The sequence below is a fragment of the Lemur catta genome, chromosome 8, assembly GCF_020740605.2.
Source record: "Lemur catta isolate mLemCat1 chromosome 8, mLemCat1.pri, whole genome shotgun sequence".
NCBI lineage: Eukaryota > Metazoa > Chordata > Mammalia > Primates > Lemuridae > Lemur > Lemur catta.
In genome coordinates this window covers 72,406,289-72,432,057 of record NC_059135.1, presented here as the reverse complement: position 1 = coordinate 72,432,057, position 25,769 = coordinate 72,406,289, and the positions used below count along the sequence as shown (strand labels likewise).

Here is a 25,769-nt window from a genome sequence, read left to right as displayed (position 1 = left end):
AGAAGTCCCTGGACAGGAGCAAGATGAGCCTTTGAGGAGTTCTGTGTTCTGATCTGGGTACTTGGTAACACAGATAAAAATTTATCAAGCACATGTAACACATGCATATATATATATATATGTATATATATATATATACACACACACACACACTTCAATACATTTTTTTTTAAATGCTATGGGAATCATCACATCATTTCATAATGAATGAAAACTTTGTAGCTCTTACTCTTTGGATCATAAGCAACACCCTATTATCAAGTGACATGTTAACTAAGCAAAATGTTTTAAATCAAGTTGTGATTTAAGAGTTGGTCACCTCCATGTATTCCTTTTAAAAATAGGCATTTCATTTAAAAATATAGAAAAAAATGTGTATTTCAATTAATTTTGTAGAAGTTACTTTTTCTCCTTAGATCTACTCCTATTGGCAAAAGCCTCACAAATGAAAGATGATTCTTTTAAAATTTATAATGCTGTAAAAACAAGCTCTGTCACAAATGAGGCACCTCTGTGAAGTACTGCAGTTTCCACCTACTGATAAAATTGAAGAAATATGATTTTGCAGTTGAAGCATAGTTTATCTGAAAATAAACTACATCTGTCTCAACTCAGAAGTTAAGAATTACTTTTTTAGCAGGTATGAGATTCATATGCTTTTATACATAAAGATGTATTATCCTTATTCTTCTTTTCCTACACAGATATCATTTCAAAATAATACTCACACTGATACCAGAACACTAAAAACTGTACGAAGATTAATACTGTAGTTTCTTAAGAATCTTTAAGAACTATTAATATATTTTTTAAAATATTGTAATGAAAAACACATTATCATAACCAAATGTGATATTTATTTTTGGAGAAAAACAATTAAAACTGAGGTGTTTTCCAATAAAGGGGAGAAAGAACAATAAGAGATCATACCCTGGTTACATGCCAATTACCACATTCTATATAATGTGGATGTGCTCAACATGTATTCAAAGATATTAGAAATAATGAGCATTTGCAATTTAAAAATCACAAATCACTTGAGAATGTTGTAAATTCGTACAGGTTGAAATAAATACTTAGTAATAAGTATCTTTTAAAAATTGAAGTCTTTGACAGTGTTTATAGATCAACCCAAATGTTACATACAAATAGTACAGCAAATAAACTGACATTACTGCTAGTTTCCACTTAATTTCTTCATAATATGGCTGTCTGGTGTTGCATTAGTGAAGATGCTTCCTACAAACACATGGGTACCCCAGAGACTATGACGAATCACTTTACAGCATCCAAGATCATCAACAGAGAATCCTAGATGTCGGTAGCGTTCATCTGTTTCAAAGAGAGTGTTGTTTGTATATGGTCCAAAAAACTGAACGAAGTAAAAAAGGAATATTTTCATTAGTTAGGAAGACACTGTAGTAGTAATTTTTAGGCAAACGCTAACACACATATATTTTAATACTCCAAATATTTAAGAGAAAAGTCACATGCAACACCTAAACTGTCCTAATGCTCCCTCCTCCCCACAATACTTGTACAGTTTGGAAATGTGACATGATCTAGCAAATTTCATGTTACCTAGAATCGAATGCAAAACATTACACAATCTTTAAAGAAGGAATACACCTTTGATAATCATCTACAGTTCACCTTCATCACTTTCAAGATAAGGAGACTAAAGCCCAGAGCAAGTTTCCCATTTCTAGTCTCTACTATATCTTATTTGACTTTGAGAAGAAATATATTCCTAAGATTCGAAAAATGATTTTATTACTATCTGTAACTGAAAGATATAACCAGAATTTAAAAATGACCACAATGGTGGTTCAGTTATTTTCTTCAAAATATAACATTATAAATGTTAATTTCCAAAAAGTTACTTTTCTAAATATTTATTTTACCCTTTACATTTTCTTCAATTAATTCTAAGAATAATTATTTCTTCCTTAAAGAAACCAGAACATACTGATAGCTAATTTTCAACTTATAAAAGGTAAACATACTAATTCAAAGCAAATCAAATGCTAATATCTACTAGTGAGAGTAGAAATTAAAAATATTTTTGTTATTTTAATAAAAAAAAGTGATAGAGAAACTTAACTGTGAATGATAGAGGTCCCTCAAAAGTTGTGAATGCAATCTACTCATAGTAGTATTTCTTTGGGTAAAATTGTGAGCTTTTAAAAAAGTCTTCAATAATCTATTTTTACCAAAGTTATAAAAATTTTTACAACAAAAATCATCTCTACTTCATATAATTTCCTTTTCAAAATGTAATTACTCACTGCCAAACCAGATGATGGGTCAATAAAGTCTGCCCAATATCCTTCAGCTCGAAGAGCATAGCAAATTTCCTTAGCACCACTGATGAACTGCAATGAAAAAGGCACAAATAATACGCTCAAGATAGCAACACTACAAATTGGATTGATGGTTAAAACTTTCTTTCAAAAAGGTCTAAATTCCATATTTTTATTCTAAATTACTTATGAATTATTCCTAATCAGTTCTACACCATTAACTACTGAATGTGTCATAAATTATCAACTATAGGTATTATTTCGTAGCATTATAATAATATAAATAGGTAAGAGACAGAAAATAAAATATTCATAATGAAAAGATGTGAACCATTCATTAGTGTGAATGAAAGTTGTTTAAAAACAAATACTTTGTGTGTCCTTCAAAACACATTTATTCACTCACAAAGCCATGAAATATTTCTGAAAAGGCACACAATAATAATAGAAGTGAATAGATGGTGTATGGGGTTAAACAGGGTACTTATTTCTCATTACACACTCGTATCTTTTGTATAGTGTATAATTACTACATACCACGTGCATGTGTCAAATTTTTGGTCTTACCATCTTAATTTCTATGATGTCTTTATTAGCTTTATCAGAAGTCTAGCGAAAAGATGGTAACAAATATTAAGACCAGATTATAATGTTGAAAAAAAAGAACAGATCACAAATGTTTAAAAACAAGGGCACAGTTCCATTTACAGCAATAACAGAATAATACGTACTGAACTCATCATTGTCCTGAAAAAGTATAAAACTATGGTTTTATAAACTTTAAAACTATAAAAATAGCTGCCTTATATATCAAAATATATTAATATGAGGCAACTATTTTTAGACCTTGAACAACAAACAAGACTGCAATCTTTGAGACAAGGGAAACAAATGAAGTAATCTCCCTATTTGCTCCAGTTTTCTGTCTGGGGACACTTTGTCACAGGGCAAAGAAGTGGAGCGCAAGCAAGGTGATGGTGTCACTGAGCTGAGGAGGTAGAAACCAAGAATTCTAGACTGCTGAAGTCCCTGGAATTTGTAGAGCAGGGTAATGGAGAAGAGGGAGATGCACAAAGAGGACTCCTGAATAGTCTGCAGAGCAATTCACCCTGGTTCCTTAGCCAAGAGCTGAGCTGTGTACTCATCAGGCAAGATTCCAAGCCTAGCAGAGTGCCAGCTGTGAGTCAGCAATAACAGGTGTCATGCAGTACTGGGACACAAGGATTTCTAACCCACTCAGAATGAAGAGTCCTCACTGAGTACCCTCTGGCATTCAGCTGAGATCCCCAGAAGTCTAAGCCTTAGTAATCAAGGCTATATCCTAATTTGGAGGTTAGCAAGCTACAGCCCACAGGCTAAACCCAGTTATGCCCATTTACTTACATATTGCCTATGGTTGCTTTAACAATACAAGGGTAGAGTTGGGTAGTTGAGATTCTATGGCTTTGTAGACCTAAAATATTTATTATTTGGCCCTTGTTAAAAAAAAGTGTATGAGAACTCACTGTTTTGGACTAGGCTTGTGCAGTAGGTCCCAGCAGATGAGACCAAACCAAAATGGTGTCACTCATGCTAGGTGCCACATAATCAAACTGAACCCTGAAAAAGGCCAGTTAAAAAAAACCCAGGACATTTACAGAAATCAATCAGAATTAGCCTAGGTTACCTGAGCCAGCGTAATAAAACTTGCTCTCTTTTAACTCTATAAGGAAAGTAATTTTGAAAAAGACAATCCCCCTCTTGTCCCCTTCCTGCTTTCTTCAGCCCTTTTCTGTCTATGCCAACCTCCTCTGCTCAGCTTTTCTTAATGCTCATTCAACTTTATAGAATGAGGTTATTGTCCACTTCTAGAATTGCAAATAAAAACCAATTAGATCTTTAATTTGTTATTTTGTCTTTTGACCCTTTTTAAAGAAAAAGTTTGCTATCTCTGCTATACAGATACACCACATAAGGTAACTCATTTTCTCCTAATATCTCTAGTAAACTAACAACAAACATTAAAATACAAGATTAAATGAAAGAATCCAAAGTATCACAAAAAGAATCAGCTTAAGTATTTTTCTTAAGATTTCTGTTCATCAACAGCAAACACTGACATCTGCTGGAAAAAATCAGAATAGACTTAAACTATAAAACATAAAATATCTACTTGGAGAATAATCACTAACAAATCTTAAATTTAAAAAAAAAAATCTCTTTTTTCATAGAAAATGAAACAGTTTCAGCCATTATAAAATTAAAAATCAAGACGAAGCATGTTGCTATTTCAAAGCCCTAAAATTGGTTACAGAAAACTGACCCTGAACTATACTGGAGTCAGTATCAAATTAGGCTCAAATATTTAACTCAGCTGTCCCCAACCTTTTTGGCACTAGGGACTGGTTTCATGGAAGACAATTTTTCCATGGGGCGTGGGGTGGAGCTCAGGCAGTGATGTGAGCATGGGGAGCAGGGCAGCAGCAAAGCTGAAGCTTCCTTCTCTAGCAGACCACTCACCTCCTGCTGGGCACGCTCCCCACCCCACCCCACAAGTGAGGCAGAGTGCAGGCCTGGTACCAGTCCACAGACTGGGGTTGGGAACCACATATTTAACTGACCAAAAATTAGGACCACAAATACAATGCACACGTCAGAGTTCTCTAGCAACTCAATGACAGTGATAAATCTAAATTTACTAAGCATTATTTTAATATACAAATATTATGGAAAATGTTCATTGCTATTGCCTATTTATATTCCAACTTTAAAATTCAGAGGATTTAAGGAACTAAAATCAGAGAGTGTTCTATGCCTCTCTGAAACTTCCTTGTTAATTAGAATACAACTAATAGGGCTCATGATTACGAAATACTACATGAAATCTATTAGCAAAGCTATGTGTGGGACATTTAAATATGAAGTTATCATAAAATACTACTGAATATATAAATTACAATATATTTTTACAAATTAAAAAAACCATATATCCAACCCTAAAGAAAATATAAAATAATTGCTAACATTACCTTGCATAGGTATCAGTAAAGGAGATTTTTTCTACTCAAGTTGGCTAAGGTATGCAAGTTGGGCACCTTAACTAACTTGAGTTGAAAAGAAATGCTAATATCCAGGGTAAGCTAGAGTGACAACATATAGGACAAATCTTTTTTGGTCAGCAAATTGAAAATGTCTATCAAAATTTAAAATGTGCATACCCCTTGATTCAACAATTCTCATTTTAGGAATCTATAGATACTAGTGTGCATAAAAATATAGAACAAAGACTGTCACTACTGTGTTGCCTGTAATAGCAAAACTTGGATTTTCAACTCATAAATCACTAAGACAATATTTAAATAATTTTAAAAATTTACGGCTTACCCATGTAATATACTATGCAGATTTTACAAAGAATGAAATATATCTATGGGTAATGGTATGGAAAAGTGTGAAAACATTGGTAGGTTAAAAGCAAAGGAAAGAAAAAAATATGGGTATACAGCATTATGCTATTATTGTACCGTACAACGTTACTGTTTACTTCTTGGAGAGGGTTGGGGTAATTGTTATTTTACTTGACATGCTTTAAGAGAGGGACAAAGGAGATGGAGGGAGAAGGGAAGGAAAGGGAAAGACAGAAAAGCGAGGTAGGGATATAGGTATGAGTAAGGGGAGAGGTTGGGGGAGGTGAAGAGGGAAAAAGAGGGGCATGAAGAGTTAATTTTACTTTTTTGTTGTTTTTTACCTTATTTTACAAATTTCCTAAAACAGACATATATATGTATGTTTTTTAAATTGAGGAAGATACTAGACAGGGTCTACATTTTATAAAAATACTAAAAAAAAGGCATTTTATTCTTAGAAAAGAGGTAAGTCCTTTAGTACTGAAATATTTTAGCAGAGAATGAATAAAGGCTGGAAAAGACATTTACCATGCTAAAATATTGGTTGATTGGTATTTAAATAACATCATAAAATTAAACTAGTAGCAGCTGAAAAAATTACCTTTTCTAAGAGCATTTCTCTTTCAATTTCTACGTCTTCACTCCAAACAGTCATATCATTCTTAGTTTTCTGTGTTACAGTCAGAATCATTAGTTTGCTATTAGTTACTTCTGGAAATAGTGATTCGAAATCTACAAATAAAATAAGAACAAAAATTCCAGGAAGAAAGAATTTGCTTTTGAAAGAAATAGACAATGCATAAAAACACTTCTTTAGAAAAATGATGATGTTATTGTGCTCTATTTTTATAAATGCAAATTATTTTTGAAAAGGGTAAAATGAACTTAGTTTTGTTTACTTCTACATTTGTTGGATGAATTGAAATATTACTGCCAACAATTCTGAAGGATAAGTAAAGTTACACATTATTGGTGTTAAATATAATTTTAAAAAGTGATTAGGATTTTTCTCAGTATTACATAGTGACTCATAAAGTTATAGCTATTAATAATCACCAGGAATAGAAATGACTGAAATTAAGCTTTAGTGAAAAAGTTATTAAAAATTTTACTCTTCCTAGACAGGAAGCATGGCCATGAGGTCAGATGTCAGGGGATATTTGAAAGCCTTTATTTTGACCATATGATCATTTCCAGCCAGAAACATTAAAATATTAGGGTACTAAGCATTACAATTCCTATAGAGTACATTATTCAAATTAATAAAAATCAGTAACATTATCTAATACATATCAGTGTTTCAAAGTATAAAGTATGACATACCTCTTCGCAGCAATTCTGGACATATTTGGATTGCACACTCTACTCTGGCACTTTCAAAGTAAGTTTCTGCACTGTTAATTTCTTGTTCAACAGGTGCATCATTACCCTAAGGGGAACAAGCATGGAAGCAAACAAAATTTGGAGTTCAAATAAAATGATATCTTGTCTGCTTTGAACTTGTCTTCTTTTGAAAGTTTTTTTACAAGTAGTTATAATCTAACTGGTAAGTAATAATATTTTCCTATATACTGAAATTTTTTTCTATGATGAATATGAGATTTGAAACTTCTACAAAAATTTTGAAAGCAGAAAATGAATATATAAATATACTGATATTCTAAGACTTGACAAACAAAAATTGGCTAAGAAACTAAAATGTTATGTGTTTTACAATGTTACCACTTCTATTTTGTGATATTGAATTTTCTTCTATAATCTATAAAATGTGAATAACACTAATAAAATAACATAATTAAATATTAATAGTACAGCCTGTCCTACAGGAAGGGCTTGAGGCTTTTATTCAACTGAAATTTACTAAGAGCCTACTATATATCCAGGCACTATAATGGTAAAAAGTCCAGTCTTCATTCTCAGGTATATCAACCCTAGTGGAACAAAAATAAGCATAAAGAAAGAAATGAAATTCAACACGAAAAGTGCTACAGAGTTGTAAGTCTTCTGGGGGCATAGGTGAGGAAGAAACTTGCTTTGCTGGGAGGAATCAGGAAAAGACTGAAATGGTCATATTTAAGCTACATGTTAATTAACGTGTGTGTCTGACAGGTAAAGAATAGGTGATATGCAAGCTAGGAATTCAGGAGGAAAAACAGTCTAGCCAGAGATAACAACAGTGCAAAGGCACAGAATGTTGTATTTAAGAAAAATGGAAGGTACCTTGTGGTTGAGTGCAGAGGGAGGAGGAAGTAGTGGGAGATAAGGTGAAAAGGATAAGGGATCAAAACTGTCAAACGCCATTTATAGTATTATACATTAAGGAATTCTGACTTTAGTCTACAGGCAACGAGAAACAGCAAGATCAAATATAAAAAGCTAATGTTAGTGTTAGGGTGGACGATGTATGGTAACGAGAAGGAGCAGGTGATAAAGAGCAGGTGATATACCAGTGAAGAGGTAATATTTATTGATCACTTTGTGAGTTTAAGTATTTTACACACATTTTCACATTTAATCCTCATGGCAATCTTGTGGACTAGGGATTATTGTTATCCTCATTTCATGTATAAAGAAACAAGGGCTTAGAAATGCTAAGTACCTTTCTCAAGGTCACAAAATAAAGTAAGTTGCAGAGCCAACCTCTGAACCCAGACATATTCTATCTCCATGGTCCCTCATGCTATAATGCCTCTATGAATCCAGGTAAGATCAAGAGGCTTTCAACTCTGACAGAGAACTGAAAGGACACTAATTACGAGCAATGTCAGAGATGGAAGCAATGGGATTTTGACATTATTTATGGGGATATGATGGAGAGAGGACTCAAGGTTGGCACTATAATTTTTATCTTGGGGAAAAAGGGAGGATGATTATGCCTTTTATACCACTGGCTACAATATGGGAGTGAGGACAGGTTTTGAGAGAAAAAAGGACTACTTCAGTACTAGACACACAAAATCTGGGGACTTATAAGATATCCAGATAAAGATGGCTCAGTAGGCAAACAGGAATACAGAGCCAGAAATGTTAGAAATATTAAGTTAGGAATTATAAAAAAATGGCCTTGTGGAGGAAGCCAAGAGATTAACTGACCAAGGAGTAATGCAAACGAGAAGTTGAAGGACAGAAACCTATGGGAAACATAATAATTTAATTGGTAGGCTAAGGAGGAACAAGGAGCCAAGACTAAGAAGGAATTACCTGAGATAAAAAGATTGGGGAGGTCAACTATGTCCCAGTGTCAGGTCATCTGATACAGCTCATAATCATGAGAGTTGGCTGCTTCTAATAATATGGCTTTGATCAAAAACTCACCCTAATAACTATGCAGAAATGTGAAAAATGATAAACATCAAAGGTTCAACAGAAACTCTGAATTGCATGTAGTTTTCCAATTACATGAGCAATGATAAAACGCCAGTTTAAAAGGCTCAAATAAAAATGAAAAAAAACACCCACAAAAAACCCTTAGAAATTGCCTTTTTTAAAAAAACTATTTTTTAAATAGTCCTTTTTTGTTTACTATATCTGAACAATTTCAGAAATCTCAAAATTTTCTAAAGCTTTTAAATGGCTGGAGAAGTATAAAGCTGTTTGGAATTAGATCCAGATACAAATTATAATTGCCATGTATAGAAGTGAAAAACAGGCAGCTAATCACTTCTAGTAATATAGAAATAATTAAATTATCTATATCTGGACTAAGTAGTTATTAAAAACATTTTTAAGAACAATTTTTAATTACCTAAAAGAGATTACCATCTAAAATTAAGTAAAAAATTATATAGCAAACATTATGTATAGGACAATGCCAAGTTTTTAAAAGCTATATATGCTGTTTTGTATAAACATGTATTGGAATTTAGTTGATTTTGTTTTTCTTTTTCAATGAAAGTAATATGCTCATAGTAATCAAAAAGTAATATAACATTAAAAATTACAACAGCATAATAAATGATATTAACAATTTACCTGAAATTCATTCACATATTGTGCCATAACAAACTCATGTCTTTCACTTGATAAAGGTTCTGCTAGAACATCAGGCAAAGTCTTATGAATCAGGCTTTTCTTCTGTGAAGCAGTCCCATTGAGGTGACAATCAAAACCCATGTTTCCTGGAAGCTGGAATCTCTGATCCTGAGGTCCAAATGGTCCCATAGTTTCATCAGGCCACACTGTTCGAGAGCCTGAAAAGGAACAACCAAATAAATCATTTTATCCTTAACAATGAACTTCACTGGCAGACTGAAAGAATGTTCTTCTTGTAATTGTATATATTTTTTTAATCTAAAAGATGGATCTTTGAAATCTGCTTTCCCGTGTGAATATAAGTTAGTTTCATACTGTTTCCAAAACACTAATCAAGGCAACCAGTTGTCAGATGACAGGCAAATCCATTATTAAGAGAAAGATTCAATAAAGTACTCTAATCCATACTACGGAATGCTTGGTAGTCATTAAACAGAAGACAATAAACCTTTAATGTACTGACACAGAATGAAGTCCAGGATATACTGCATTGAAAGAAAAAGCTAAGTCAAAGTACAGCATGTACGATAACATTTATTTTATACCCTAATATACATGTTTTTAAATAAAGAAAAAAAAATCTAAAAGGAAATATACTAAACTTAATAGTTGTTATCCTTGGGGAGGGACATTTAGCTGCTGTTACTTGGTGACACAACATTAATAGGCTGGGGTAAAACTGTACTATGTGACACAATGCTGTGTTTACCAGCCACGTGAGTTAATACGGTAACAAATACAGTAGAACAGATCACATTACTTTATTCACTTAAAACTAAAAAATATTCTAACTTAAAAAATGTAAAAAGATCCAGAAAAGAACAAAATAAAAAATTAAACCAATAATTACTCAGAGTGTAGAAGTTCAGGTTTATAGAAAGGGAGGGACAACTGCTGTACATATTACATAGTAAAAAAAAAATATGTATTTTTTAAATATCCTGCCAGAACTGAGTGAATGAAAATGGTCATGTCAATATGGCTGCCTCATTACTAGATCAGCAGAGCCATCATATCCTTCTTCCACACTTATGACACACATCACTCATCAATCATGAAACTCTTTCCTGCCAAACCCACTGTTCTCGAGATTCTTAACACAAACACTCTAGTCCAATGTTTCTCAAACTCTAAGGTTCTTGAGATTCATCTGGGATCTTGTTAAAAAGCAGATTTTGATTTCATAGGTCTGGAGTTGGGCTCAAGATTGTGTTTCTAACAAGCTCCAAAACGATAGTGATGCAGATCATGTTGAGTATCAAGACTCTGTCTAGGTAGCCACTAATGACTGACTGGAGGTAGTTTCCAAGATAAAAACTGTTAGCTATTTTTGAACAAGACAGTTTTTAAAGACTATTCAAGTCTAACAGTCTCTAGTTCTCTTTAGAGAAAATATGTGTTCCATATTCACAGTGGATTTGAGAATACTTTCATATGTTTACTGGTCATTTAGGTTTTTCTCTTCTGTGAAAGGCCTATCCATACCCTTTTGTTTTTTGATTTTCCACTGGGTTGTCTTTTTCCTATTGATCTACAAAAATTCTTTATACACTCAGGATACTATTCTCTAACATAATCTTAATGGCAAATCTTTCATTTATGATACATATATGGTTAGTCTTTAGGTGATGTAAATTGGGGAATAGTCAAACAGAGTTACAAAAGAAAACTGGGGCAAGATGGAACGCTCTCAATGCCCCAGTGAACTTAAATTACATTGTAAGTAATGTGTTCCATGAAAAAGGGATTCCATGCACAGTATCTTTAGGCCACAATAAGTTTCTAAGAGCCTTTAATATTTTAGTGTGCATTAGAAACCTCCAATATAGGAATATGGCATGTAGGACTTCTTAAACTGACCTAACCACAAAAATCCTCCCCTCTTTTTTTTATAACCTTAATAATGATTCATAGCTTGGGGACAGCGCGGGAACTGGTGCTGAAAGTAATGAGTGATAACCAAGGTTTATCAAGAAAGTGACATGAAGCTGGGTGTGGTGGCTCACATCTATAATCCCAGCACTTTAGGTGGCCAAGTGGGGGGATAGCTCTAGACCAGGAGTTTGGTGACCAGCCTGGGCTCAGCAAGACCCTGTCTCTACAAAAAAATAAGAAAAATTAGCTGGGCATGGTGGCACATGTTTGGAGTTCCAGCTACTTGGCAAGCTGAGGCAGGAGGATCGCTTGAGCCCAGGAGTCCAAGGCTGCAGTAAGCTATGATCAGGCCACTGCATTCCAGCCTGGGTGACAGAGTGAGATCCTGACTCTAAAACACACATACACACACACACAAACAAAAAGAAAGAAAAAAAAGTGACATAATTAAAATATTTTAGAATTACCATGATAGCAGTGTACAAAATGGATCAGAAGTAGACTTAGTAGGTAGCAGGTAAATTATTGATTTAATAAACACATAAAAAGTGCCAGCTACATTTATGAAATTTAGGAAAGAATGGCAAGAAGTAGTAACATGAGTTAACAGGATCACAAAGAAGTTCATTTCAGGAAGGAATGTATATGTTTCAAGATTGAAAGGAATTGATGTTTAAGAAAATAAGCTTTAGAAACCAGTATTTATTCTTTTTTATGCTGCAGCTTTCCAATACAAATATTTAGGTATAGATTTATTTTCAATGGAATAAATACAACTTTAGAAAATCTGTAAAACCTCAAGAGGAAATATTAGAGGAAATACAACTCAAAATGTTTTGAAACAAATATAAGTAGAACAATAACAACTTTCACTTACATATATCTGGAGGTGCAGTGGCCACATGAGACTCATCAGATCCTGATGATCCTGCAGTTGAAAAGGCTTTGGGATTGACAACCCTTTTAACTAAAGAGCAAAACCCTGGGAGATAGGAAACCAGTCTGGCTCTGTTACAAAGCACCTAAGAATGACACAAAAATTAAAATTATTTATTCTGGATATAAATGTTATACAATCTCTGGCAAATCTTCACACTGCAATGTCCTCTCAAAACTAACATTTATTCCACTTTTATTGAACACCTTCTATCTGACAAGCATTATACATATTTTTAATTTTAAAAATAAAAACAAATATTAAAACAAATGAATAATTTAATTTGGATAAAAGTATATGTCTTTTCCAAAAAAGGCCAGAATTCAAGAGTGCCACACATGAAAAAGTGGAAACCTTTAAAAGTTGTCCTATTTAGCCACAATACTAAAAAAGTAGCACAACTAACAAGATTCTTTGATCCTCAAATCAAGAACTTTCAAAGCTTCTCTTTGGACCAATATCTTTCTACTTCCTAAGTCTTCTCCCTCCTTTTACTGCTATAAATTGTGCTAATTATCTCCCATGCTGTTCCTTCCTCTTAGTTTTATGGCAAGGTCCGTTTTCCTCCATTTTACCATAATCCTTTGTGGTACATTTTCTGCACATGTTAATTTCCTAGACTGTGAGGTCAATTACAATTGATGAATGTGTAAATATCTGTCATTCATAAACTTTTAACAAAATACTTGGTCATAATAATGCAGGGGTCAGCAAACTATTCCTCAATACAGCCCACTGTTTTGGTAAATAAAGTTTTATTATAGCATAGCCATACCCATTCATTTATGTATTGCTATGGCTGCTTTTCCTCCCATAACGGCAGAGTGAAGCAGTTGCAACAGAGAGTCTATGGCCCACAAAGCCTAAAATATTTACTATCTGGACCTTTACATTAAAAAAAAAAAAATCAGCAACTCTTGGTTTATTGGAAAAGATGTAAAAACAAATACTATATTATCTGTGAAATGCTATTAAAAGATTTCAATTGTTAAGAGATCCTTGGGAGAGGAGGTAACAAGTTTCATGAAGGATCTATTAGGTTTTGAAAAAATAGGAGAAATTTGCTGGGGAAAGGCACATTTCAATGAGTGGCTTTCAGGACCAAAGGTATAGAGGCATAAAAAAGTATATTCCAAAGAGTGACAAGTTCAGTGACGGTGGATATAAAGGAGTGTAGTAAAAAATAAGCTTGAAAGTTAACTTGTGAGTAACTATAAAGGGCTTTATATTTGACATAGATGTTAAAGGACCTGTTACACCAAAATAAGTCAGAATTTTAACCTGTAGGCAGGACTAGAGTAAGCTGACAAAGATAAGGGACATTTTAAGGAATGTAGCACTAAGGGCAATATACAGAATGGACTGGAGTAGAGGTAGAGAGGTGGTTTGAAAACTAGTTACCAGGATGTTGGAAAGGTCCGGCAATTTGACATTTCAGAATCATTCTAGTATTTCTCTTTCACATAGTATAGTATTCTGAAATCCAACTCATCTGTTCTTTCCAACTTTATTTTTCACATTAAGTATACCAGTACATTCTAACTGGTCTTCCTAACCTCTCTGACATAATTTCCTGCAAATTTCACCCCTGCTTCCCTTACTTTACTCTTTAATCACATAAAAATATCTCCCCAACATTTCTCATATTTCTCTGCATTCTTTTATACTGCCACAAGATTTCTTCTGCTAAAAATACGCTTTTCCTTCTCCTTCTAGGATATTCTGGCAAATTTCTACTCTTTCTTTAAAACCTGGACACATATAACCTCCTTTGTGACATGTGTCGTCAGCACAAGGCCTGTCTCCAGAGCATTCTGTCCACTTAGAATTTAGGCATCTTCTCTTGGGGTCTGTACTCAACCTGCCCAAAGAGACAAAAATGGTAATTATTTGGCTTTTTACTTACTAAACTAACTCAGGCTTTTGGGTGTTTCTGTAACATAAATTTACCTTTATAATTAAGGATAGTTAAAAGATATGCCTCAGTATTTAAAGGTAATTAAAATTTTTTAATTTCAAAAATATTTTGAGCAAAGGCTCAAAATAGTAAGAGGCACAATAAGAGATTATCTGAGGAGGCAATATTCATTTAAAAGCATGTGACAATAATAAATCTATGTTGGCCACTACAGAGCCAGGCCTGTGCTGTTTTACATATATTGTTTTCCTTAATATCCATAATAATATATACTATTTTTAACACTAGTTCTAGTATGATTAAAATATGATTTGTGATCATTCATATCACATTGCTTCACAAGCAAAAGCAGAAGGAAGATTATCCAAATTATTTAAAAAATTGCCTAATATTATTAATGATTATTTAGCCTGAGTACCAAGGCCACTAAATTCTATTGATTTTTTTCTTGATAGTAAAACTTTTAGTAAAAGTTATAAAATAAAATGTGAGTTTTATTCCTAGCCTAAGAAAATCCAATTAAAAATTTAATTTTAATGGCAAAACCACTAATTTGCCCACTGAAAGGGACAGCTAATATTTGTTTTAAATCTTACCCTTTAACCTATAAGATTCTCAAATTCTATATTGTGGAAGTGAAAAATTTTGTGAATTTGACAGATTTGATAACACTGGATTAGTTGGTGAATAATTAAAAGTGATAGCCAATAAATAGCTTGAAATTATAATAGGCAGTTTAAACATAAGCATATAATTCATATATGATTAACTTCAAACGGAGGATTCTGACTAGGGAAAAGGACAGAGTTTTACAATTTAATTGTAAAATCCTTATTAGTATAAAAGAGAAGGAACCTTTCATAAACTGACTTAGAACTAAGTCCTGCTTTTGGTCATGTAAGGAGAAAATATGGTCTATACCAAAGACTGAAAGCTGGTAGTCTATGAAGTGCATCCACATCCATCCACAAACATGTTTGTGTGGCCCATAGTGTTTTAAGAAATTTGAATTTGATATCAACATTGAGAAATTGCAAGATTTACACAAACAGTTCAGATTTTTGGCTTTTCTTGAAAACTCATGTCCGGCAGCAGTGGATTCACATACCCAAATGGCAACAAAAACCTGTAGCTAACTAAGAGAAGGCTGCTCCCTTTATATCAGAAATGCATCATTTTAGTTTGACGTAGTCGCCACTAAGGCCTCTTAATCTGTCTAGACTCAGAAGCATAAACATTTATGAGCCTTTCTCTGACATACATATGTATCTGCGTATTTATTACTAACATCAATTCAGAATTTACAATGCATATAAGTTAACACAAACATTTTTAAAGTACATTTGAATACTAAAATATTTATTTTAATATGAATTGCTTTCTAACAAAGGATTTATAAAAGTATCTTCCAAAACCATTCACCCTGCTGAACTAATTTATTCATTTACATCAAAATAAAGCCAGGTCAAATATTAGCATTCTATTCTACTTCAATCAATTTCTCTCCTTTGGGAGTATTACATACTTCTTTTACAACATTCCCTTTCTGTGTAGGTGATGGCTAGGTAAAAATTTACCTTAAAACCTGGCCAAGTCTGGTAGTCTACTCTTAAGATTTGTCTCTATAGTCACACATTTAGACTCTTAATATATCATATTTAACTACAGGAGTACCACCTTGGCTAAATGTTGCCATATTAACCTTTCTAACACATAGGTCTGAGTAAATCATCACAATTTAACGAATGAAGTCTAAATTACTGACTTTGGCATTCAAGGCTCTCTATCACTTGGTCCCAACATCACAATCTAACCTTATCTTCTACTAATCTCTTTCACACATCTCACATTCAGGCAGGCAGGAATGACTTCTTAATTTTTGAACAAGGTACGGTGGGGTGGGGAGTTCTATGAATATACCTCCAACTCACCCAAATTTTAGATTATAAAAATACCACACATTTTCAAAATTCAAGTTAAATACTTCTCTCATTAAGTGACCCCAAACCTCTCTTCACAAAGCTCTGAATCTGCACTGTACCTTTGTGTAGCCTCTAAAAAATGATTTCTACTTTTATTATAGTTGTTTTTCGTAAATATGTCGTAAGTCCGCAACTGTATGAATTCTTTATGGTAGGATGTGTCTAATTAACCACTGGGCAGTTACTGCAACTATCTCTGGTGTGTGTAAATAACTCTCACTCTCATTTTGTAGGATTTCGAAAGTCATTTCCTCTGCTGAAACTGATACAAGACCTTCGGTTTAGCTAAAGAGATTTAAAAAAAGGGCTTAAATATAGATTCTAACATTTACTGGAATAATGTCTTTCACAAATACTAAAAGGATGCTCGCACCGAATTTCTGTATCTATAAAAATGAATTTGCAGAAGTACATGTATATCGAAAAGAATATCTGTGTTCAAACTATCGTCAAAGCATAACATAGTTTCACACCTCCTGCTTCCCCTGACGCTGCCGATGAAGTCTAACACGATGCCACCCACGCCACCATTAACCCGTCCCTCCGCTTCCTAACAAGTTCCCAAACTTGTTTACCATACTGATTCTTACAGACTAATTTACTCACATTAGCCATTTCTAGCGCAGAGGACTGTCGCAAAACAGATTTCCTTTCGTAAAGTTAATCCTGGGAAAGGACAAAACAAAACAGGCCAGTGACAGACTGAACTCCTAACGAACAGCAGCCCCGGCAAGACCCACTCTTCTTCTGCGCGTCCCGCCCCCACGAGGGGACCAGTCCCCGCTCTCCCCGCGACCTCGGGAGCCCGAACTCGCCCCCACCCCGCCCCTACGAGGCGGTGGAGCTCGGAGCCCCCCCGGCTTATGCTCGCTGACAAACAACTCGGGCCGACCCCGGCGGGAACGAGGGGCGGGCGGGATCCGGAGTCCTGAGGGTCGAAGCAGTACTTTAACCCCGAGTCAGGGCTGTGGAACAACAGCTCCAAGTACAGCTTCCGGCCGAGTTGAAGGGTGAGGAAGCGGAAAAGAGCCTAAAGACAGAGTGACAGGATGGCTGGGGACAACGACGGGGACTCGGTGGGAACAGGGGCAATACCGAGGGCGAAGCCGGAGGGGCTAACGCGGGCGGAAACCATCCGTACCAGTCACCACCACGGCCGCCAGCTGTCCCAGAACCTGACTGATCCTGCAGTCAAAATGGCGCCGGCGACGGCCGTGGTAGCGTCTACGCCGGCGGTGATTAGGCTGAAGAAGTTGCTTCCGAGCGCATCGATGAGAAGGAGCGTGGAACCGATGATGCGCACGCGCACAGTAGGGCTACGCGGAGCTGACCCTCCATTGGATAACCCTGGCAGACGACGTGGGAGGAGAAAAGGTGGGGCCAGACCTGGAGGGATGGAGGAGAGGGCTCCGGAGCTGGGTTGGGCGGGTCAGTTCATAGCATGTATTGACTCATTGATCCATTTGATAGAGTCCTTCTGCCCTAAGCCTTTCTTACTGCCTGCAGGAAATACAGTCTTCGGTTTATATCATAGTGTATTTTTCATGAATCTCTGCTTTTGGGCACAAGACACTTATCTTTTTCTGTGTCTCCGGCCCTACCACAGTGCCAGGCCGTCAATAGGCTCTATAAATAAATATCAGAAACTTGTTTATAAATAGTATATCATTGTCATTTACCTAATGTGTTTTTAAAAATTAACGAAAGCCCATACCTTATTCAGACTTCCTTCGTTTTTGACCTAGTGATGTTTTCTGTCCCTCAACCTGTTGGAGGAGCTCCTCCAGAACACATCACCTGTGACAGCTTCTCAGACTGTCCGTGCTTTCGATGACCTTAATAGTTTTCAGGCGTACTCATCAGGCATTTTGTCGAACGTCCTTCCATTGCAATTTGCCTGATGTTTTTCTCATGCATTGACTGGGGTTATGGGATTTTTTTTTTTTTTTTTTGGGTGTAAAGTGCCCTCTCATCATGTCATATCAAGAGTACATACAACATGTCTTATCACTGTTGATGCTAACCTTTATCACTTTGCTAAGGTAGTGTTTGTCAGGTTTCTTCACTGTGAAGTTAGTTTTTCTTTCCCTTTCCATACTGTACTTTTTCTAAGGATATCACTATGTGCAGCCCAAACTATAGGAATAGGAAATTATGCTCCACCTCTCTGAAGGCAGAATATCTTCATAATTTTTTTGGAATTATTCTGCATGGGAGATTTATCTGTTCTCCCCCATTTATTTATTCAGTCATTTATTTATATCAGTATGGACACATAGATATGTATTTTACATTTTTGGTTATAATCCAATACAATTTTATTTTGTTCAGGTTGTTCCAGGTTTGGCTATTGGGATTTCTTTTAGTTGGCACCTGTGTCTTTTTTACACACCCTCATTGTTTGTTTTTTCCCCTTGAGTATATCCAGGCTCATCTTGTATATTCCCTTCCCCAGTCCTAGGATCGGCCACTTCTCCAAGGAGCCATGAGTCCTTTTAATGGGAAATGATATTAGAAATGAAGACTTGGACATTTGCAGTACTGTTGCTTCTATGCCTTCTCAGCTGACAGAGCAAGGAAATGTATGTGTGTATACTAACCTAAGTAAGTACACGCACCTATAAATATTTATATACGTATCTATGGTGGCTAAACAGGACTGGTATCTCTAGCTCTAATCCAGCATCACATGGATCATTCTAGCTTTCTTCCCTTGCTTGTTTGTAAGCTTCACTCTAGTGTGAGACACTCGACTCTCACCATCTGACAACCATTTACTTAACTGTTCAATTCCAATATACATGTATGGTGGATTCAGAACTGTTAACCCATATTCAATGTACATGTGTTCTGGTTTCAGAATCAGGTCTGCCTGAGGGAAACAGATTTACCAACTAGAGTAACATAGAACTAGCTTATGTATAGTTACTTTGCTTTTAGTCTTATACATTCCACTAATTTCCAAAGTCACTCAGGCCAGTAACCCTCCCCACACTCCTGCCTCAATGAGGTTATTTTGTATACTAATAATACAGTTGGAATCTTTTGCCACAATCCGCATTGCTTCCTGTGATTCTTTGATTTCCTAAGATTCTTTTTTTAAAATCTCCATCCATTAAATTTCTGTTTGTGCTGTAAAGGTTTATGGGTTTTGACAAATCCATACATAGTGTTATGTATCCATCATTACAGTGTCATACAAAATGGTTTTACCACTCTAAACAAAAAATCCTCTGTGTTTCATCTATTAAACCCTTCTACCTCCCCATTCCCCTAACAACCACTGATCTGTTTACCATCTCTAGTTCTGACTTTTCTAGAATGTCACAGAAATGGAATCATACAATATTTAGCACTTTCATACTGGTTTCTTTCACATAGCAATATGTATTTATGATTCATATATGTTTTTGTGTGGCTTGATAGCTCATTCCTGTCTTTTTTATCCATCAATAGTATACTAATGTATAGATGTACCACTGTTTGTAGTTTCACCTGTTAAAGAACATTTGGTTTCTTTCAGTTTTTGACAATTTTGAATAAAGCTGCCATAAGGATTTGTGTTTGGGTTTTTCTGTGGACATGTTTTCAAATCAATGAGTAAATACCTGGGAGCACAATTGCTGGCAATTACATTTTTATAAGATATTTGAAAACAGTTCTGCTAGATAATTTGAGCATTTTTACCATAATCATATATACAGTTAATTTAACAAATGCTTTTCCATGTTGGTAACATAGAGCAAACTTCATTCCACCCCTGCCCAATTACCACATTTAATAATGTCCAAATTAATAGGCTTCACAAATCACAGGCTGACACCTCTGTAGCTGTTCAAATCAATGGATACTCAATCACAAATAAAGGAGAATATCTTGGAATGTCTTAGTTAAAGATATCCCGGGAAGGAGAGTCTATAACTTCCCTAGGAAACATCATTTGATGTCTCAAAAACCCTCTCTCAGGAAATTGTCCCTGCTACAGACTCCTCATGTTACACATTTATTTCCTCTTTTTCTGTCCATAGTGGGAGACAGCTGGTCAGTAGTGGGATGGAAGACAAAAATTTTTACCTCAAATTGTCTTTTATTTTAATTGGTGCCTTTTAATGGTGGAAATTTATTGCTCCAAAAATGGGCCAATTGGCCGGGCGCGGTGGCTCACGCCTGTAATCCTAGCACTCTGGGAGGCCGAGGCAGGTGGATCGTTTGAGCTCAGGAGTTCGAGACCAGCCTGAGCAAGAGCAAGACCCCGTCTCTACTAAAAATAGAAAGAAATTATACGGACAACTAAAAAGGTATATAGAAAAAATTAGCCACGCATGGTGATACATGCTTGCAGTCCCAGCTACTTGGGAGGCTGAGGCAGGAGGATCGCTTGAGCCCAGGTGTTTGAGGTTGCTGTGAGCTAGGCTGATGCCATGGCACTCTAGCCCTGGCAACAGAGTGAGACTCTGTCCAAAAAACAAAACAAAAACAAACAAACAAACAAAAAATGGGCCAATGGCTAAAGCCATCAGACTCAAACTAAGATTTGAAGTTGAAAGACAACCATGTGTTTTTTCAGAGAAAACACTAGATACAAGGCAAGACAAACAAGGAAGCGATGGATGCTCTTTCTCTGTTGTAACTTCTGGTCCCTAGTCAAAGTCTGAGTGTCAAGTCCTTCAGGGATGGAGAGTGCAGAAAAGCTCCAAAGCTCTGAAGAAGTTGGTGATTTGGGGCCTTTACACTGCAAACATTAATGACATGAAATAAAATTCTAGAGTTGGAGAGAAATTGAAATTTGAGGAGAAAATTTCAGATTATCTTTGTAAGCTAAATGTGTATAAGAGCTACCAATCTGAAGACCTCTACCACCTCTAGTGCTATTCTGGAAAGGTGGGCTACTATATGTACTGTACAGGTACAGATTAATACCACACAACCCTGGTTAGATTCTTGAATTTGATATTTCTTTTTGGGTCATTGTCTTAATCTGTTTCATGTTGCTATAAAAGAATCCCACAGACTAAGCAATTTATAAAGAAAAGAAATTTATTTGGCTCATGGTTCTGAAGGCTGGGAAGTCCAAGAGCATGGTTCTGGAATCTGGCAAGAGCCTTCATGCTATATCATCCCATGACCGGAAGAATGGTAGAGGCAAAGGAAGCAGAGTAGATAGAGGTACAGAATTCAAAACACTGTGGGTAGTTTGGGAGATCCACAACTAGTTCAAGGGATTGAGTTGGAGGTTGATAGGGACCAGATCATAGTCAGTCTTCTATGTAATACTAAGGCAGATGTAATCCTGGAAGCAATGAGAAGCAAGTGGGCAGATTTAAATAGTCATGGAATTATCAGATTTGTGTCTTGGGAAGATCCTCTGGCTGCAGTGAAGAGAATTGATTGGAAGTGTATAGGACTGCAGTTGGATTAACCAGATAGGTTGCAGCCACAAGGAAGAACACAAGAGCCTGAACCAACAGCAGGGGAGAGCTAAACAATCAACATGGCATGGCTTCTGTTGGTTTCAGATGAGGAAAAGAGGACAAGTTGAAGATGATGCCTAAATTTTTGACTCAGAGTACTTAGTGAATGGAGTTGCTTTTACCAAGATTGGGAATCCAGTAATATTAATATTTTTGAAGTATATGATACATGGCAGGCACTTTTCCCTTATCTATTTTAATCCTAATAAAATGCAGAAAATAGAGGTATTATTATCCTCATGTTATAAATGAAGAAATGAAAGCACAAAAAGGTTAAATATATTACTGAAGTTTCTAGGGCTGGATTTAAATCTAGGTTTGTTTAGTTCAAAACTAGTGTTCTTTTTCTCATAAGACACTGCCTTCCAAAAGGAAAACAGGTTTAAGGAGAAACATAGTAAGTTTGATTTGGGATATTTTGAATTAAGATGCCTGAAGGGAATTCATGAGGAATAGTCCAATAAGTCATTTAAAAGCAGGCCTGTTGCTCAGGAAAGTGGTTTATGTGGGAAATAGAGATTTGAGGGTCATTAACATATGGGTAATAGTTAAAGCTGTAGGAACCCCTTAAACTGGAGTACAATGGTGCACTTTGCAGGGAGAGAGGAAGGTTTGTGAAACTCCTAAAAATGTGTGTATATTTATAAGTAGTTGTATTTTCTTTTTCTCCTAGGGAGAGAGTACACAAACTTTTCAGGTCTTTGAAGGAGCCCATGCCTCTGAAAAGATCAAGAGCCACTAGTGAAGGGCATAAAAGAAAAAGTCAGAACTCTAGGAAATATTAATTAAAGGGGTAACAGAAGAAGAAAAACTAGCAAGAGGCTGAAAATTTTCAGTCAGAGAGTAGAAGGAAATCAGGAGAGAGAGAGGCATATTCTAAACATCAAGAAGATAATTGCTCAATATGATTAGATGCTACACAAAGGTCTTATTGAGGAGCGAAAAGAGCCCCTGATATTTGATAGATGGGGCAATGTGCCTTTGCTGGAGGAGTTTCAGTGCAGTAGTGGGGGATGGAATTTTGATTACTGTGGTATTCAAAGGATGAAGCATAAACCTCTTGAGAACAGAGATTTTATCTGTTTGTTCAGTGTTCTTAGGACTTCACTATATTCCTGCCACAGAGAGGTAATCAATAAATATTGTTGAAAGTTGAACAGAGGGAGAAGTAGTGGCTGCTACCATTAATAACAGCCATTCTTTGTTGTTCTATTTCCAGGCTCAATACGTAGCTAACATCTGTCTTCCCAACAGCTACGCCAGGGAAGGAGTAGTTTCCACATTTCATAAACGAAAAGACTGGGTAAGACTCAGAGAGGCTAAGCAAGCTGCCTGAATGCCAGAGGGTGACATGCAGTGACGGAAATGAAATTCAAACTTGGATTTGTCTGGCTCCAAAATCTCTTTTCCTTCCCCGACAACAAAACTAAGGAGAAGAGAGAGAAGTGGGTAGCTGTCTGTCAACAGTTATTCTGATTTCCTTTGTCCACATGCTTTCCTGCCTTCACTCCCTCCTGTTTTGTTCTTACCCTTCAGAGGTAAAGCAGAGCCTTCATCGAGCTATAAAGATTGATCAAAGTACCAGATTATGAGATTATTCAGAGGCTAACATGTAATCCTTGGGGTTTCCTTTCTCATCTCACTCTCAACTGCTGCCTGCATTAATGCTTTCTGATAAACATATGGCTTCCTTTTTATTCTAGAAAACGCTGGTTCTCAACAACAAAGGAAGTATACTTAAGCAAACTAAGGCATATATAGTCATCACTAAGTGCTCAACCTGGACAGACTATAGGACTTCTTTCTATAAAGACAATTGTATTATAAAACCAAGAGAGACAAGAGGGAATATTTTCTGGTCAACTAAGCATATCTAAAGCACATTAGAAGTTGGGAGACAATATTCTGTGTTATTTTAAGAAAAGGTTGTATAGAATTACTACCTGGTTGCAAGCAGTTAGCATGTATAAAAAGGGTAGGTAATAAGAAAAAAGGGTCTGAATACTAGAAAAGTATGTGAACAATTTTGTTCTTAGACGTGGTCACAGAACTCAGCTGTTGAGCAGACATCGTTTAAAGTTGCCTGCCTGGATGCTGTGATAGCTCTTTAGTATTTGATACATTAACACAGGCATGTGTTTTGGTCATTTCTAGAAAAGCCAAGGCTGTCTTGGAAACCCCTTGTATATTCTAGCCATCCATTGCGAGGTGGCAGTAAATAAATGGTGTAGAGAAATGTTACGAAGAGTGAATGTTATATGACTCTGGGACACAATGGAAGAAGGGCCCTTGATTTAATATTTAGGTTTTTAGTTTGAATGTAACTCATACAATCTGTCAGTGGGCTCTAACTGAGATATTAGGTATTACCTATTATCTATCTGCTCTTCTCTGTGTCTCTTTCCTCATTATTAAATGATGGCGAGGGATTTTATGGTGGAAACAGTAATATTATCTACCTCATGGATACTTAGAGGATTATATGAGATAATCCATATAAAGAATTTAGCACAGTGCATAGCACTTAGCATGTGTCCAGTAAATGTTAGCTAATATCTTCATCAACATCATTAATATTATTATTATCGTCACCATTAAACTCCTGTGGGCTACATTCTTGTAGGGAAGTGATAATGCGGAACGGAGCATTGGTTCCCATATGTGCGCACAGCACCTGTACCGGGTGATACTGCCTGGGCCTTTCTGTCTCTTTGGTATCAGCAGTGATTTGGTTTAGAGCAGAGCAGGTGTAGTTCTGGTAGCCTCCCATCAGGATGTTGTTGCGCTCTGTACCTAGCTGTGGCTGTCTTTTAGGACTTCAAGCTGTCTTTTAGGACTTCAAGCTGGTGGACTGAGTCAAGAACAGGAATAAGGAGAAAATTTAAGCAAAATCTCTCTAAGCATCGAGCAAGAAGCATCTATAAGTTACATTTTGTGAACTGAGAGGATTCAGTCTGTGGTGATCTAGGTACATAAGAAAATACAAATGCTTAGATTTAAAATGAGGGTATAAAGCTACCTAGGAGTTTGTTAGAAATGCAGGATCTCTGGCCCATCCCCAAACTACTGTCCCAGAATCTGTATTTTAAAAAGATTTCTAGTGACCGATATGCTCCATAAAATTTGAGAAGCCCTGGTATAGACTCTTGAATGAGAATGGCAAGGAGGGGGAGGAAGGGGCAGTAGCAGTCGGGCTTGCAAAATGTACATTGCCCCAAATGTATAGAATCAGCATCTATGAGGGGGGGACTCAGAAATCTGCATTTTAACAAGCTCCTCAGAGAATTCTTATGAGCACTAGTATCTGAGGACCACAGGTACAAAATAAAAACTGCTAAGGAGAGAAGTGCAATATACACTCTGAACACCAGCTGTCACTACTCTACAATGTAAAAACAACTCTGATAGTTAATAATGAAAAAGATGATCACAGGAACATTTTCTAAATTTGAAATGTAAAGATCTAGGGGAAATGAGCTCTAAGTTAAACAGATTTGGGTTATTCTGTGATTTTATTAAAGATCTCAAGAGTATATAAACGGCTTACAGAAAGTGGTGGTTGGAGATTTAGAGATTTTGTGTATGTGTGAATAAGCCTAGGTTGGAAGAATAATATCTCACTCTGTTGGGGAGATAAAGTGAATGGTTTTGTGGTTTAAAAAGCAAATTGGACCCTACAGTGGGAAAGTATGTAAGGCAGCTCAGTGATTCTTTCTGAGAATATCTTTTCATTTTCCTGGCCTTGCATCACAACATTAGCTTTATATTGGGTTTCCCAGACATTTAATTTTCATCTGAAGCTCAGGGATTAAAAGTCTGGTGTAGTGTCTACATGAACTTTTTCTTATTTGTAGACACTGCACCA

The 25,769-nt window shown here is 35.8% G+C and overlaps 1 protein-coding gene across 2 annotated transcripts; it reads right to left on the bottom strand.

The window, feature by feature from the left end:
* Positions 1 to 840: 840 nt before the first annotated feature.
* On the bottom strand, positions 841 to 17,734 carry MMADHC (metabolism of cobalamin associated D). 2 transcript variants are annotated; one of them, XM_045559538.1, is made up of 8 exons: positions 17,529 to 17,734; positions 17,040 to 17,099; positions 12,474 to 12,618; positions 9,662 to 9,879; positions 7,013 to 7,118; positions 6,291 to 6,421; positions 2,289 to 2,375; positions 841 to 1,372 (listed from the first exon to the last, which is right to left on the bottom strand). In XM_045559538.1, exons 2-8 carry the CDS (start codon positions 17,046 to 17,048, stop codon positions 1,178 to 1,180), a joined length of 891 nt encoding a protein of 296 aa, XP_045415494.1. In that variant the 5' UTR covers positions 17,049 to 17,099; positions 17,529 to 17,734; the 3' UTR covers positions 841 to 1,177. The 2 variants fall into 2 exon arrangements, with proteins under 2 accessions (XP_045415494.1, XP_045415496.1); XM_045559540.1 differs by having other exon boundaries at positions 17,575 to 17,734.
* Between the last annotated feature and the right edge of the window lie 8,035 nt (positions 17,735 to 25,769).

Excerpts from the sequence above, each read along its gene's own strand:
- MMADHC (XM_045559538.1), bottom strand. Across the intron at positions 9,880-12,473 it reads CACTGCACCTCCAGATATAT|GCTCTCGAACAGTGTGGCCT; the intron begins GTAAGTGAAAGT and ends GTTCCTTTTCAG. Across the intron at positions 1,373-2,288 it reads ACCCATCATCTGGTTTGGCA|TTTTTTGGACCATATACAAA; the intron begins GTGAGTAATTAC and ends TACTTCGTTCAG.